This window comes from Harpia harpyja, chromosome 3 (genome assembly GCF_026419915.1).
Source record: "Harpia harpyja isolate bHarHar1 chromosome 3, bHarHar1 primary haplotype, whole genome shotgun sequence".
Classification (NCBI taxonomy): domain Eukaryota; kingdom Metazoa; phylum Chordata; class Aves; order Accipitriformes; family Accipitridae; genus Harpia; species Harpia harpyja.
The window spans coordinates 64,885,828-64,902,882 of NC_068942.1; the positions used below are offsets into that span (position 1 = coordinate 64,885,828).

The 17,055-nt window shown below is 40.1% G+C and overlaps 1 protein-coding gene across 4 annotated transcripts in view; it reads right to left on the reverse strand.

Annotated features, from left to right (window-relative positions):
* Positions 1–5,518: 5,518 nt before the first annotated feature.
* The window catches only part of TC2N (tandem C2 domains, nuclear), a 35,815-nt gene continuing 24,278 nt past the window's right edge, over positions 5,519–17,055 (reverse strand). For all 4 annotated transcript variants that reach the window (XM_052783003.1, XM_052783002.1, XM_052783004.1 and 1 more), the window contains 6 exons: positions 16,313–16,413; positions 15,324–15,440; positions 14,536–14,727; positions 12,475–12,589; positions 11,803–12,002; positions 5,519–8,863 (listed from right to left, as the gene is read on the reverse strand). In XM_052783003.1, the coding sequence (XP_052638963.1) occupies positions 8,753–8,863; positions 11,803–12,002; positions 12,475–12,589; positions 14,536–14,727; positions 15,324–15,440; positions 16,313–16,413 (836 nt within the window). In that variant the 3' untranslated portion in view covers positions 5,519–8,752. The remainder of the gene's footprint in view (positions 8,864–11,802; positions 12,003–12,474; positions 12,590–14,535; positions 14,728–15,323; positions 15,441–16,312; positions 16,414–17,055) is intronic.

Consider the following 17,055-nt stretch of genomic DNA (forward strand, 5'->3'; position numbering starts at 1 on the left):
TTTAATCTCACAGCCAGGAACAGTGTTGCTAGACAGAGAATACTGAAGCCACCCACACTGATGTTACATTTCCTTCTCTATGAATTTTGGCGTTACATGCAGAGTTAGTACCAGAAATCCCATTGTAGTATACTTCTGAATCCACCACACGTAAGGCTTTAGTTTATACACACAATGCAATTTGTCTACACCAAAGAAGAGTTGTATTTGGTCTACAAAATGCGTAATGTGGAGAGACAGGAAAGCGTAACAAATCACAGCAAAGGACTTGAGCCTCAGAGATCCTCTTCTACTCCCAAGATCTACTTCACCTTAGCACAAGCGCTTGGTTAAAGTGCCCCTAACATTACAAACACTCTACTTCCTTGCCTTTGACAATAGGGGAGTGTATTAATCCTGATTTTTGCAGCCCTTTCTCTCTCATTTATCCACTTTTCCCTGCTTTTCTTTCATGGGCATTCTGACCCACTTTTTTCCCTACACAGGCTTATCAGCTTGAGCCAGTCATGTTAATCACAAATGCAGATTTGATTGTCACAATTTAATCCAGAATTCCTTGGGCTTATCTGTCCTGCTCTTAAAAAAAACCCTCCAAAACTTTTGATTTGAGTCATCATCCAATCATCCAGTTCCTTGGGGATGTTTGTGCAGTAAATCTAGATCCACAGACTCACAACTTTCAATAAGGTATGTGCTCCAAAAGCAAGTCAGACTACCTGAAACTAAGCTGATTCCATTGGCGAATTTTTCTGATGTTCTGCACAAGTCACAGGGTAGATTTGAAAACAATGGTTAGAAATCTCAGATCCTGCTCCCAAGGTTCAGCACAGTTTGTAGCTGCCAGAGTCAGCGCTCTGCCAGTGGAACACTGAGCTTTTCAGCCTCAGTGCCGAGTTAAATGTAGCAAGGCTAATGGTTTAAAAAAGGCATTATTATTGCCTGTGAGCTTTAATGGAGTCCTAATTAGTTGTACATGCTGGACATTAGAAGGGGACTTGATGTCTGCTGCTAATGGTTATTCTATTACCTAAAAATGAAGCTTTTAAAGCATTTCTTCATACTAACCTTAATTAAACCTCAGCTTCTGCTTTTAGTCAATGGTAATTTCAAGGTATGTCAAAACTCTCTTCACCCAGATCTTTAAAACTGCATTACTGTGAAACACCAGCAAGTGGCCAGCTCCATAGCATACTGCTCCAAAATATCCATGCTTTAACAAATGTGTCTTCTTGAGCTGCCTTGAAAACTAGTATTGCTGGAGTCATGATCAGCAATGATCTGAAAAGCTCCTTTGGCCTGTGGCAGAACAAAGGAAAACACAGCTGAGCCCCAGGGTCCTGAAGCAGCATAGCTTGTTTTCTCTCATTCTCTCCAAGGCTCGCAATAATTTTTTTTAGCCCATTAGTCATTGCAGCCAAATCTGACTGATGGTAGAGATGTCACAGATAATTCTGTTTCCAAAGGTTTCAAGAAAACCCAAAAACATTCAGGTACACAAGGGAGAGCCAGCTCCCAGTTTCCCAGGTGAAGGAATAGCTGTCATGAGCTGACCTCTTACTAGAAATCAGAGAATCCATCTGGGAGAGAAACTCTGTAACTACCTGATGTGCAGCAAAAAGATTCAAGAAGGTCTACCCTGATTTGCACGCCAGAGTCAATCAGCCACAAGGGATGAATCCATAGGAAATCAGGCACAATTAGGTCTAGAGCTCAAAGGTCAATGAACACAGCAGAACGAAGCATTATTTAAATACAAAGAGGATGAATTCATTCTCAGGCCAGGGAAGTATTGAAAGAACCTAAGCAAATATCTAAATACGTAATCATCTATCTTAAGTCACGTCAAATAAAAGCTTTGTCAATAGTTACGGGCACTTTGCTTTAGTTACATTGCTTTGAAAAACAATGTTTTTCAAAACAGAAGTGCTGCTTTTATTTTACTTCCTTCACTACCTGCCCTTAACCATTCCCACCCAACCTGTCCTTACTGCAGGAAAAGGGGCAGATTAGCGTGTATAGTTCCACCTCAGTGTTCGAAGGACTAACGAATACCAATGCAGAGGAGACCCAGCCCTGTTTTGGGTGTGCATGCCATTTTCTTCTTCTGCTATGTATCACAAGCTAAGAATTCACTCCTCTCCTATGACAAGTGACAAAGCTTGGCTATATTTAAAACTAACAAGTATATTCCTATGACTGGGGGTTTTTTTCCAAAGACTCCCAAGATCTTTTGAGTCAGTGCTCTGCTTCACAGAAATCTGTGAACCATACCATTCCTCCTATGCAAAATTTCTCTAGTTAGCTGCTCCATAGCTCCAGAGAGTTTTACAAGATAACGTTAAAAAGTACAATATGATGACCCCTCCCTTTGGGCATCTGGCAAGGGATTCCAGTCCACAGGCTAGTAAGTGTTTCCCAGATCATATATACAGGAGGTACAAGCCTCCCTCCACCCAGTGATGCAGCTTTTCATGACTCTTCCTTGAGTCTTCCTTTTTGTCTCACAGCACAGACAATGGCAGTCCAACAACCATACTGTCCTTGAAGGTCAGAAGCACAAACAGCTTGGTCCTTCTCATCACCCAAAATGATTTCCTAAGGTAATTTTGGGGGGAGAAAGGCAAGTGAAGATACCCAGGTACACATAAGAAGTTACAACTTATTTGTCCCATTGTTGTATTCAATGGTGGTAGACAACAGAGAAATTCAGGGCGATCCAGAAGAACCATACCATCAAAGCTGTGAGCAAAGGTAGCTCAGAAATGCAGAGCATCAGACATGATCCAAGCCCTAGGATTGAAAGCCTTATGCTTGTAGCTAGTTCTTTAAACAGCAAAAGTAGAACATGTATAATGCTGGTCCCAGTACTAGATAAGGAAGAAGGGAAACATTACTAGAAAAGCAGAAAGTTAATTGCAAAAAGCAGGCATCATTTAAATGTTTATGCTGAGGGAGCAAGGAGAGGAGTCTACAGGCAAATAAAAGAAAGGAAAAAGTTGCACAGTCAGAAATATGGGGAAAAAAAAATCAGCATAGAGGATTTGTTTCAAAGCCACTGAAATCTATGGGAAGACTTGCATTATGTTTAAGAGATGTAGATCAACTTTCAATGAAATTCAGTTTCTACAGAAACATCACTGTGAACAGATTTTTATCTATTTTAAAAATATAAAAAAATTTAAGCTGTGTGCAACCTTTTGTTAGATAAATCATACCATCACAATGCTGAAATAACTAAAACAGCTTTGAAGGCTGGTTGCTTCTGCTGAACATGATGGGAGTTTTGCCATAGATTGCGAGAGATGATGGTCTGTCCCTCAGTGCAAGCTAGAGAAAAGAATGTAAATCTGCTGGAGCAGTGTTTGTGGAACATGGTGCTGATTTTAGTGATGGCTTTTTCCATGCACCAAGCATGAGATCATGTACAGGGCTGTATTTACATGGTGATGTAATTTTACAGCAGAAGCTGGAAAAACAAGGAGGATATATCATGTCCAGCATGATTTATGCCAAGCTTTCCACAACTATGCAGCCTCCCTCCCATGTCATACATATGTTGGCAGGATGAAAGTAAGAAGTGGGACAACCCTGCCCCCAATTGCTAGACAACCTTATTCTTTGGCTGCAAAATCAACTCATAACTCAAAAAGCAACCTCCATCAGGCAGACAGTTTTCAAGTCAAACAGCATATGTGCCTAATTGAACGCTTACAAAATTACCTTTTGTTTTATACAAATGTCCTGCCAACAAAAGAACAAACCAGGGATGTCTGATGGATTTAGCAACATGGCACTATTTATGTTGTGATCACAAAAGATCAGATACTCAAATACAATTATTTTCCAAGTAATGTTTTATGATAATGTGATTTACAAACTGTTACACCCACTCATCTTTTGAGGTAGAATCTTACATATTTTTCCTTAAAAGGAATGCCATGCTGTGCCATTGAGATGTAAAGACTCGAAAAATAAATGTTGGCCTCATTTACATATAGAATGCTATTAGTCATAAATAAATAAACTTAAAACAGAATTGTTTGATTAACCAGTGAAATTATATACACACATTCTGGAAAAATCTGATTAAGTTTAGTCTATGGTTGGTTTCTAACTAAGCAGGCACAGATCTCTGTATGAGTAACATTTAATGTAAGATTGTAACTGTTGTGCCAGTTCACCTACATCCATTTTGGAGTCCACTGAAATAAAACTGGTGCAGCTTCTGAAACTTTGCTGCTTTCATCAAAATTGTTATGTTAAGAAGCTGAGTGAGTCACTAACTACAAGCAAATCCAACTATAAACCATGTGTGCATTATATCTACAAATTAAGTGAACTGACAAAACAGATTTCATAACAGTATTTTCAATGGCAGTAAACTTGGATGTAACAATCAAAATAGTGGCTGAGCATGCATTAAAGGGACAACATTCAGCTGTCACCATTAGAAGAGTGCTTTGGGACACCTCTTCTCCTTCTTGCTTGTGTCCTGGAGTACCTAAAGTTCCTTGCTAATTTATATTGTGGATTGGTCGATGCATCATTTTCTTTTTCTGGAAAACCGCGTTAGTCTCAAATAAGCCAGGAGCTGAATTTGGAGGAGCCAAAGTCTCACATGCATTTACAGTGAGGCAGTCACTAAGCAGTAAAGTAAAATATTCTGCACTTAAAAGGCAAGACATCCCATGTGATTTCTAGCTGGCCTTTTAAGACATTCAAATTGAAATAACACCTGCTGGAACACCCCATTTTAAAGCCAGTTGTACCCTGGGACTGGTGCTAGAAACATGCATGTATCCCCTTGTCTCCTGTTTTTTCTTCAGAACTGTTGTCCAACATAAAAAACATATTCATAAACTCTAGACCCAATGAATCATCAATGAAAAATGGTTTATGTGACAGCTAGTAAGTTTGTCGAACTGGTTGATTCTACTACACCACAAATTATCTTCCATCTTTCACAATTCTCTTCAAGAGTTAGTGTGTATGCACACCAGTGTCTTCTCAACACGCACTTGGAAGAAAATAATCTACAAAGACTTTTCCTTCCAGCCATTTTCCATTCCCATACATCCTCTGCAACACCTCTTATACAGATAACCTCACATAATTAACTCACTGGCAGCACTCATCCTCCAAAATAGTTTCATTTTCCAACCCACTGTAAGCAATCCTCTGGACAACGCTTCACCTGGCAGGCAGCCTCAGAAGCACCAAAAGAGGCATTATTGTGAGGACTGGACTATTACTTCAGGTGATGATGGGTTGTTTGAAGCACAGCTTTGGTCTACTTGCACGGTAAATACTCATGCGATGAATGGCCACTTTTTGATTCTTGAGCTGGGCAGGTCCCTCCGCATCTCTGGATGATTTTCCTCAGTAGTGAAAGCAAAGAGAATTCCTGGTTTCCTCCCAGGATCTTGGGAGCCAGTAATCAGGACAGAAGTAGGACACAGCAGTTAAAAAAAAAAAAAAAAAAGAAGCCAAAACAGTGCAATGTAAGTTTCACCCTGCTACACACAACAAGGCTGGAGTGCACACAGAAACGGACATCCCAGTGCTCTGCTGCCATGCTCTCAGTAATGGAGTGTGCATTGAGTCAGCCGAGACTAGTAACAAGCAGAGCCGAATTTTGTGTGGTGGGACAAATAAAGGACCTTCTGCTTTCTAAACCTGAAATACAGTTTCCTCAAGAACACTGTAGTGCTCTGGACAAACTGAGGAATAAATCTGGGCAACAAGCAACTTAAATGCTCCAATGTTGTAGAAAAAAAGCACAGTGTCTTTAGCCAACTATTAAGAATTCATTAAATTCTTACATGAATGCACACACAAATGCAGAAAACCCCAAAGCCTGTGAATAAGCACAGGATGAAGCAGTGCCTCAGAGTGCATTCTCTAGTACCTGTGTGCATCTTGCAAAGAGAGGCCTTATATACCTCCTCAATGTGTTAGCAGTCAACTCCCCTACATTCAATGCTACATGAAATATAGTTCCTTAGTTGGCATTTTCTCAGAGAAAAAGGTAGGACTTGAACATCAGTTTGAGATGCTGGTAAACACTGGTATAAACAACTGAAAAAAAAAAAAAAAAGGAATATTTGAGCATAAGTCTTATGAGGAGCAGCTGAGGGAGCTGGGGCTGTTTAGTCTGGAGAAGAGGAGGCTGAGGGGAGACCTTATCACTCTCTACAACTACCTGAAAGGAGGTTGTAGTGAGGTGGGTGTTGGTCTCTTCTGTCAGGTGGCTGGTGATAGGACGAGAGGAAAAAGCCTCAAGTTGCGGCAAGGGAGATTTAGGTTGGATATTAGGAAAAATTTCTTTACTGAGAGGGTTGTCAGACATTGGAACAGGCTGCCCAGGGAAGTGGTTGAGTCACCATCCCTGGAGGTATTCAAAAAGCGCATAGACAAGGTACTCCAGAACATGGTTTAGTGGGCATGGATGATGGTTGGACTCGATGATCTTGAAGCTCTTTTCCAACCTAAATGATTCTATTATTTTCTGTTCATAACTTTTATTATAAACACATAGATTAAATATTAACATAGAAAAAAGGAGACATTACTAGTTAAGCCCTTAAAAGGCTAGGTGTCCTAAACCAGCCCCAAAAGTCCATTTTACACAGTATCCACTGAGTTGGCAATCTCTACAGAACCACTGCTGTGGTAATCGAAGCTTCCAAAACACTGGGATACTCCCTGTCGTCTCTTTCAAATAGAGCAGTGTTCTGCGTAAGAAAACAGTTTGCAATTTTGTTTACTGCAGTTCAGCCACAATGAATAAAAAAGATCCAGGTATTCAAGTAAAGATAGTCCAAGAACATCAGCTCGGTCCAGCTCCTTTTTATCATGTTACCCAACAGGCCAGGCTCATTCCAAGTGTTGTAATATGACTGGCTAGAATTTAACGCTGTCAGTCAAGATCCTCTGGGCCTCCTGGGAGCTTTGCAATGACTGTCAGTAAGAGCTAGAACTGATGTTTGTTCTCTGAGTAACATGCATAAAGCTTTTTCAGTTCATTTATAAAAACTGTTCAAAAAGCAGAACATGTAAGAGCCTGGGAAAATCCTTTTCTTTGCCCATTTTCAAAATACTAAATTTCAACAACAAAAATCTGGATAGTTGAAGTTTTAAAAGCTTCAATATCAGCTGATAAAAAATAATCTACAAGATTCCATTTTTTCTTGACCCTTAAAGTCAAAAAAGTTAAAATAAAGGTGCTCTGAGCTCTATGCTTAAGTACAACACTATGCTTTCCTGTTAGTGTTTTCTCTGTTCCCCCCTGTTCCTTTGCCTTCCAGCAGCGAGTACTCTCACTGCCACTCTAGTTAATGTCAGATGTTTGAACAGGATCCCAGTTATAAAAAAAAGATATAATTATTCAGCGTCTATATGAACATACATATTTGTACAGTCCAGACAGCCAACAGTAAATGTGTAAGCAGTGGATTTAATGGAAAATATATATTCTTTAAATCCAGTAGTTAAAGTAGTGCAAAGAGGTCTGTGCTTTTAGATGTATGTATTATCAATCATATACATGGCATTTTCCTGCCTTAAAAATAACTGTGAATAAACCCCTGAAAATATGGGGACTAATAGAAAAAATAATCTTGGGATTTTGTAGGAAAAATGTAATTCACAATAAAAATATGGTAATTTCTTCTTGCTAGAAACAAGTAACAAAAATATACTCCCACACATAATTTTTCAGCATCCTAGACACGTAACAAACACTTCTGCAGTAGCAGCCTGTCTTTTAAACAAAGACCGAGTCCCTTACTGTGCTGCATTTTAATGAATATCAAAAAGCACTTATGTCAGTAAATATTTGCTTACTCCTTCACTCATGTTAGTCTGAGTTTTAGCAATGTAAGCAAATGCTAGAACATTGTTGATTAGATAGGAAGTGGTTTACATATAAGAATTCTATATAAGAAAGTAATTTATCTAAAAGTATTGGCCCTGATCCTAGGCAGGGCTGTTGCCTCTTTGTATTATTCCATTGATTCCAGACAGAATTCAACCAAACAGAGCACGTCTGGAGGGCTCCACTTGCAAAGATCACAGTTAGTCAGAGAAACTCTTATCTTTCCGTCTCTCTGTTTAGAGAGAAGGATGGGGGAACAGCCAAGCTACAGGCATGTCAGGGTACTGAACATCTTCATCAAAGATGGAGATTAGAAAAGCCTTTGGGAACTCCCTTATTGTGTAGTTCTCTTTATGCCTTCTCCTACTGCCGCAGCTTTCCCACTTGCTCAGGCACACGTTACTCTGATCAAATCCTGTCAACACAGGCGCAACCCCAGAGGCTCAGAGATACCTAGGATCAAGCCACTGACTGGACTGATTCCCATGGACTTTGGAGTCTGCCAAAGACAAGATTGCCGATGAGGATGACGTCAGTGACTAGTGAAGATGCTGCTGATTCAAGCTGCTTCTCTCCAAGATTGGATTTCTGTGCTCTTATGGAGCCTGAAAGGGGCAAAAATGTATTTTTCAAGGTGGATTTTTTTAAAATTGAATGAGCACTTTCCCCAGTTCCTATGTCCTCCTTTTAATAATATTTAGCTAGTATTTGTCTTGGTGAAACTGAATTTTCCTAGTTACCATGGAGGTGTGATGCAGTGGAGGACTTCTGAAGACCCTGTGTAGACAATATTTTTCTTTTTATTTGTACTATTTTAAACAGCGTAGGGGTATCTTTGTAAAAAAAAAAATCAGTCCTGAGTTTCATCTCCAGTCTTCAGGATGGACCAATGCTGTACCATTTAACAACAACTTTTTCAGGGTTGGCAATAGTATCTTTCCACTGCTCTACTGCTTCACTGTTACTGCTATCAGAACTTATCCAGATCTGCAGTAAGAAACAAAAAGAAAAATAAAATTGAGTTTACCTGATATAACACAGAGGCCCAGCCTTTATCAGTTCCAAATAAATACCACAGAAGTACAGAATGAGATACAACATGTAGACTGCAACCAAAGCATAACAGCAACAAATACAGTTCTGTTAGGACTAACATATTTTGGCTTGCAGCTGGGAACACAGGGAGTCTGGGTTTAAATTTGGCCTCTAAAATAGCTTAGAGAACTCATTACATACTAGTATTTCTCTACTTAATATGATGTTCTGAGTTAAGCATTCCTTGCTCCATTCAAACACATGTGCTGGGGTCAAGGGCTCATCAGGGCCAGTGATGGCTCTATGCATTCAAACTCCAGTTGGCTGCAAGCCATCTGGCATCCTGAGCTAGCTGTCCAGCATTTTCATGACCATTTAAAATCACACACTCCAACAGACAGGGCCAAACCTGCATTCCACAGAGGTTACTAACATGCCCATACCATACACAGTGACGCAGTAAGAGACCGTTTCTTCTCAGTATTCAATTAATGGATAGTGGCCATTACATGAGGAAGCGAGGTACAAGTAGGAAATTTTCCCCCTGAACATTATCACCAGCCTCCACTGCCAAAAGAATTCTGCTTATGTAAGTAGGTATCATTATTTACAGGACTCTATTTCCTCAAGTCTTCCAAGAATGAGTCCTTTTAAGACTTCTCAGAAACCTTCACCATGAAGTACATTTAGCTTACACTGCTGAGGCATAAGTCCTCAAGAAGTGAGAATAATGTCTTCCAGAATACCACAGACAGCTGATGTTTCATCCACAGAGACTCAATATACATCTTGCTCATGATTAAAGACATGCCTGTAAAAGCAGCCTAATCTAAGTATTGTCTGCTTAGAACAGCATCCAATTAAACATCATTCTCTGAAGAACAAAGTTAATAGATCCAGCTATATTCATCTTTTTCCAGCTACCCAGCCAATTGCTCAAAGTTCATTTTTCCCTGAGCCATATTTTATGTCTTCATGTGTTATGTGGCAATGTCTGCCTGCATGAGCTGAAACAACCTTTTCCAAATAACCTCTGAGGAGCAGAAGTAGCTCATTTCCTTCCCCTAAAAATAAGATCCATGATTAAACGTAACTCGTCAGATTGAGATGACCTCACATATTGCTAAGTGACTGCAAAATCATACCCTCTTATTTTTGCCCCAAAGTAGCACAACTAAAAAGAACAATTTTTTTCTTTTCCTATTCCAAATCCAGTTCCACCAACAGGAATCACAAAAGGATGGAACATGTGTGACATGAGGCTCCATAAAATGGAGGAACTTCACATAACTCTTGCTGGCACATCATTTCTATAGCACATCAGCATCTCCTAAAACCGCACGTCTTCAGCAGGCACAAGAAACATCACCAGAATGGGACAGTACCATTTTCTGTACCTAAGGATAGCCACAGTTCTTCATCTGACAAGGGACATTACAGTTAGGGTCTCAAAATCAATTCTACATTATTAATTTATGCATATATTAAAATTCTGCTACTAAATCTAGCTGGGTAAGGGAAAGCACAGTGCATTAAGAACAGATATGGCTCACTATACCAAGAAGAAAAGGAGAGAAAAAAGGCACAGGATGATGGTAAATTAGAACAACCAGGGGAAGAGGACAGAGAGAATAAGAGACCAGACTACAAAGTTTTATGGTGGTTAAATAAATATGATCACACAAATGCTTTCAAAGAGATACTACTGAAGTTTCAGCTGTTAAGGAAAAAAGAGAGAGGAAACGAGAGAGGGAACGAGAGAGGGAACGAGAGAGGGAACGAGAGAGGGAACGAGAGAGGGAACGAGAGAGGGAACGAGAGAGGGAACGAGAGAGGGAACGAGAGAGGGAACGAGAGAGGGAACGAGAGAGGGAACGAGAGAGGGAACGAGAGAGGAAACGAGAGAGGGAACGAGAGAGGGAACGAGAGAGGAAACGAGAGAGGAAACGAGAGAGGAAACGAGAGAGGAAACGAGAGAGGAAACGAGAGAGGAAACGAGAGAGGAAACGAGAGAGGAAACGAGAGAGGAAACGAGAGAGGAAACGAGAGAGGAAACGAAAAAAGAGAAAGGGGAAAAAAGGAAAGGGGGAAAAAAGGAAAGGGGGGAAAAAAGGAAAGGGGGGAAAAAAGGAAAGGGGGGAAAAAAGGAAAGGGGGGGAAAAAAGGAAAGGGGGGGGAAAAAGGAAAGGGGGGGGAAAAAGGAAAGGGGGGGGAAAAGGAAAGGGGGGGGAAAAGGAAAGGGGGGGGAAAAGGAAAGGGGGGGGAAAAGGAAAGGGGGGGAAAAAAGGAAAGGGGGGGAAAAAAGGAAAGGGGGGGAAAAAAGGAAAGGGGGGAAAAAAGAGCACTCAATTAAAAAATAATTGTGTTTAGTCACCTATGTTATCTCTTGATCATACATATTTAGAATATTGTGCTGATTTCAGCATTGTTTTACCCAGGAAGGCAATCTGATATTGTAGCTGTTGCTACTTCCTTTTACACACACCTCTTTGGAAGTGTATTGGTATAGTAAGCCAACACACCCCCTTTCTGTACAGTACATTGTAGACTGTGGAGCTCCTGTGAGTGCCATGTTTGTTTTCTTCAGAAAGCCTAGAGCCAAGGAGGACATCTTACATCTCTCTGTAGGAAGGAATCTTCCATATACTCCACACAAAAATGACTTAAGGATTTCTTTTTAAAAGAAAAATCAAATGTCAGCTCCCATTCTGATGTTAGTGTATGTTTAAGAGCCCAGTACTATTCCTTCTTGGGTTACATCCAGAAGAGTTTATTAGAATATACTATTTTACTATATGCCACCTTATTTAAAGTATTTTAAAACTCATACCAAGAAACCTGTGGAACGGGATTTTAAGTAAAGGATATCATGCTAGTTAGCAGAAACCAACCTGTCCTAAGAAGTGTTTTCTTCTCACTGAGCTTCTGCTGTAGAGCTTGATGAGAAAGCTAATTCCTTGTTCAGCTTGGCTAACTGGAAAAATCATCATTTCTCCCCACTTCACTTGGCCATTAGTGGACTTCAGAAGACGAGTCTTCTTCTTATAAATCATCCCTTCTGTACTAAACATTCCAACTTTCACGAAGAAATCTAGCACAAAAGGGAAGGAAAAAGGCATAGCACACAAAGGGTTATTCACAAACACACCCAAAAAGGAACTGACAAGATCCACATGTACGGTTCAAATTGCAACAATTTCCCAAAAGTCTAGCCAAAAGAACTGTACAATAGCTTTCTTGACTAGTCACACAGAGTATGTTCAATAATACTGAATTGATTAACACAGTATCCAAACAGCAAGTGCAGGCTAATGCTCTTGTATGTCAGGATTAATATTGGGATAAAAAATCTTTCAAAATACATAAACACGTAGCTTCAAACCAAACAAAAAGTAATCAAGTAAGACATCTGTGGAAACAAGCCTTGGCAATGGAAACCTACTGCGCAGTATGTTAGTCTGAGGTTTGCAAGGAATGTTATGAATTGCCAACCCATTTGAGCAGCAATTTACCTGTTATAAATACTTTTAGACAGGAGGCATGAGACAGCTGATGTAACTTACTTGAAGACAGCGGTGTAGATGAAACTGGAAGGTTTTGTGCTTCAAGAATCTGTAACTGAATCCTCCTGTTTATTGCCTGAAAACAAGTTCCTATTTGAAGTTCTGCACGGCACACCTACAAGCAGAAGAATGTTGCCATAACATCTGGATTAAGTTGCTTATAAACTCAGGAAACACAGGAATTCTGTCATATGTTGGGCTCCCACATTTCTATCTGGGATTTCCTGGACAGAAGTGTAAGCATGTGTTGTATACACAACCTGCAGATGCACAGAAAGTAAGTGCATCTTGCACTTGTCATAGCTGTAGTACATGTGCTCCACTGACGGACTGCTTACGTGCAGCACGCATATGGCCCTCATGGGCTGCAGCCAGAGATATTGGACAAATAAACGAGTCCTCAATTTTCATCTGGGAAAGATTCCTCAATGGTAAGAGCAGACACATACAGGGAAAACTGGACATGCAGTTGTAGCTCTATTAAACCTGGGTGTGGAAGTAAGAGACCAGGTATGCTCCACTAACACAAAAACCTTCAGAATTCTCCTCCCACACTTTTGAATTTTGCAATATAGAGATATAAGCAATGCTTTCCATAGATACAAGGCCCCGTCACTTAATGTCATGAATGTTCAGGGTGACTGCATGCTGTGGAGTTTCCTATGTTATGGAAGTACTTATGTTTTACATGCCTACACACACACACCATGCTCCCGCCCCCATGAATGTACTGAGATCTCCAGTTTGAATTTTTTTTAGAATTTTTGCTAGTGGCAAAGTTGCATTGAGGCACCCTCATTACTCTCCTGTCAGATGCTAACGTACTCTGAACACCATAAGAACAGCAGCAGAAGGTCAGTGGAGGCCCAGCTTTCCTGTCAGCCTCCATTTAAAAGGACGTTGCTAGTCCTGGTTCCCTTCCAAGTTTTAACACACTTCAGTGAAGAAAATGCACCAAGCAGGAGTGCAACACGTCAGATAAAGAGAAGTCAGGCTCCAGTTCATCAAAGAGACCCAAATTCTCTTTGCAGCTCAGCCACAAAATTTCTGTGTAACCCTGAGAGGAAGCCACTTACTCGACTCTGAGCTTTGGCTCTCTATTGGCAAGCAGGGTAGTTTGCTGCCTCACGGGGTAATACAGGGATGAATTCCAGCAATGTCTGGAGGGCTCTTGGATACAATGGTGAGGAAAGCCAATGCAGAGAGAGAAACTATGAGATGATTCGGGAATTTATATTGGGATGAAGCAGTTTCTAAAACAGCTTCCTCTTTCACTTAATCTTACTGCTTTTGAAGCAATATGCTTATTCTTGTTAGAACTAAAAAATGTCAAGTGTAACTTATGTTAGAAATCAAGAGTATCACACATATTACTCAGACACACTTAGATAAAATTTGCTTTTGAATTGCTAATTCGAGTTTAATTTGTTGAAAATACAAATGTCTAGACACAATCTGAAAAAGAAACAAAGTGAGGGTAGGGGGAAAGGAAATCCCACTGTGAAAACCACCTGCGTCTTATTACACTACTGGAAATGAACTGTCTGAATTATTACTTCACAGCATGCAATCTGAACATGAAATATATAGCTATCTCTGCAGTTTCAAGCCACTGAAGACCTTAGCACTTTTCTTCCATAACAAAAGCAGATTCCATTTGCTCTGAGCTCTTGCTGTGAGTCCTAAGGATCTTCTGATGCTTTTTTGGCCGGAAAAGGCAATTACCCGGTGTCCTCTGCTGAACATTTCCCCAGAATGCCCCTCCCTTAAGCTGTGGGCCATGGTGTGGAAGTGCTTGCTCTAGCTCTTTTCCCAGAAACAGCTGTAGTTTATGACCAGAACAGCTATGTGCAGAGTTGAAAAGTCTGCATTTTTTCCCCCCATCAAAATGCCTTTCCCCAATAAAGGAGGGGGGGGGACACGACAAAAGAAAAAAAAAGAAAGAAAAAGAAAAAACCTGTTTGTTGTTAACATTGAATTAGTACCGAATTATTTTACTTAGATTTCCAGCAACATTTTCTAGGTGATCTAGCAACATACTTTTGCAGTATTGGCACTTACAGGTGCTTTGGAAGGAGGAGATATATCCAGCCAATGACTTGACTCCTCTGAGCTGAGCTCCCGCAGTGCCAAGGAGCACTCTCCAATTGTTTTTTTCCTGGGAGTCTGCATCTGGATTTTAAATACCAATCTGACAGCCTGCAGGCTTTGCAGTTTAATAGCAAATACAAAAGTTTCCATAAATTCAATGTCCTAGAAAGAAAAACAGAGGGGTAACATCACTGTTGTAGGAGAGTCGCACCGAGCCTGAAACCTAGAAACCAAGGCTTGCTGGTCCTATAGCCACTGCTCCTGGCTACCATTTTAGGTTGCCATGGAAAAGTGTGCTTTTACAGTTGTAAGCCCCCATTGACACACCCTGGCAGGGACAAAGCTCTGAATTATTTTTCACTACCATAACGAGTTGAGGACATCATCTACCTTCCCTGGGGTGAATATGCACCTACAGGTATGCCCAGTCTTCTCCCAGTTCCCCACCACTGAGTTGCCAAGGCCAGCAGCTCATGGTTCAGTCCCCTGTGAGGACAGTCCTGCAGACTTGGGAGAGAAGGAGGACAACAGTACAATGCAAGAGAGGATATAGGGGGAGGAAGTGGAACAAGGCTTTTAATAGGATTTTGAGAAGTTGGGGGCAGGGCAGGGAAGGAAGCAACCTGAACTTGGGCAACTACCACAGCAAATATGGCATAAGAGTAGATGTTTGGTCCATTTAAAAAATCCATTTACATTTCAGTTTAATTTTGGGGGGGGGGGGAAGATTTCTTGGTGTTATCCCTGCCTCTACTTACATTGCACCCTTCCTTGGCAGAAGATTTGAAATGCACTGGTTTTGGCAGTGTGAGAATTCCCTTGACGTAGATACGAGGATTTTCCCCATAGCTAGAAGGCCAGCTCAGATCTTTGCACTGCAACATTGAAAACACAGTCAGATTAGATAATGTAAGACTCTGGCCTTCAGACAACTTAGAAACAGACTCTTCTAGAATTATGCATAATTCCTGTAATATTGAATATAAATCAGAGCCAGTGTAATGATTGTGTCACTTCAGATCATTTAATAATTAATTTTCACAACCAGAGGGTAAAAAGTTATTCAGTAGACTTTAATGATTTCACTATGTGGCAATTTGACAACAGATAAATCATGAAATCCCTTACGTAGTATTTATCACTTGATGTAGTTACACGGTTTCTGACTACTCAAAGTTCCATTGCCTAAAAATTATTCATAGTTCCTGGAACCGTATAAAACAGCCAGCATAGCAGTATCACATTAGCTAACAAAAAAGCCACAAGAAGCTACATGTCCTCAAAGTGCTATTATGGTTCTGCCCTGAAGGAACTGTTAGATTAAAGTCAGTTAAATGCTGCATCCAAAGTTGCTCCAATTTGCTGCCTCCAAATTTCCACAGGAAAAGTTCCGTAGCAGGACCAGCCTATGACCAGCTCAGCTTTCTTATCTATGCAGAACAGTTCCTCAGTCCACAATCAGAACATAGGTATAGTAACATAAAGGGTTATATACTACTTTTTACTATTGACTGCACCAGAACAGAGGTTGCAACAGGAGAAAAAAAAAGGAGGGGGGGGGGAAGATACTTCGAATGAAGCTCAGTATTACATTTGACTGAACTTTGTTTATATTAATACTTAGAAGTAATTTTTTTTCTCCTAAAAGTATTCCTTAAAGTAACAGAACCCAATTCAATGAGAATGAACACTAAGTATAGTAAAATAGCCATCTGAGTAAATAATAAAGTTATCTATATTTTCTTACATGTAAAACTGTGATCCAAATCTGTTCTACAGAAGAAACATAACACAACTTCACATTCAGTCTTCCAAAGTCTCGTTCATCACCTGATAATGTAATAGTATCTATGGAAGAAAGCCAATTAGTGTTTTTAGAAGTAATGCAGTATCTTAAAAGTTCATTCCAAGAACAAGGGAACTATTAGTAGGTGGACTGCCTATCTTTGAAAACTTCTCTCAACGTAAGTTTGAAATACTTAACACTTACATTTTAAGGACAAAATATCCATGAAGTCCTGTAGCCTGACCTTCTGCATAGCTAAAAGCCTTCACATTTACCTCAGTTATCTCTACTGAATTTAATAATTTGTGCTGTACTCGAACAACTTTTAGAAAGGAAAAAAAGCATGTGCTTGAAACACCCAGAACACATTTATAATCTATCACCTCCCTCAGATTAATTACTTTCACTGTTTAGTTTATAAATTGGCCTCCTTTTTATCCTTCTCAGATTTCAATTCCAGCCTAGTAAACATTTAACTGTTATGCTCTTCTCCAAGTCAGAAGAGCAATTTAATATCCAGCATTTCTCTGTCATGACTGAAACTAGGTCATTGCCCCCCAGTCTTCCTTCTGAGGAGACTGGGTAAAATTCTGACTTCCAGCAGGGTGACTTTCATGGGAACTTAACTCATTTTTTAGTGTTTATTTTGCAGTATCTCCACTTCTTCAGCATTCTTTCATAAATAAGGATACTAGGTTTGCATG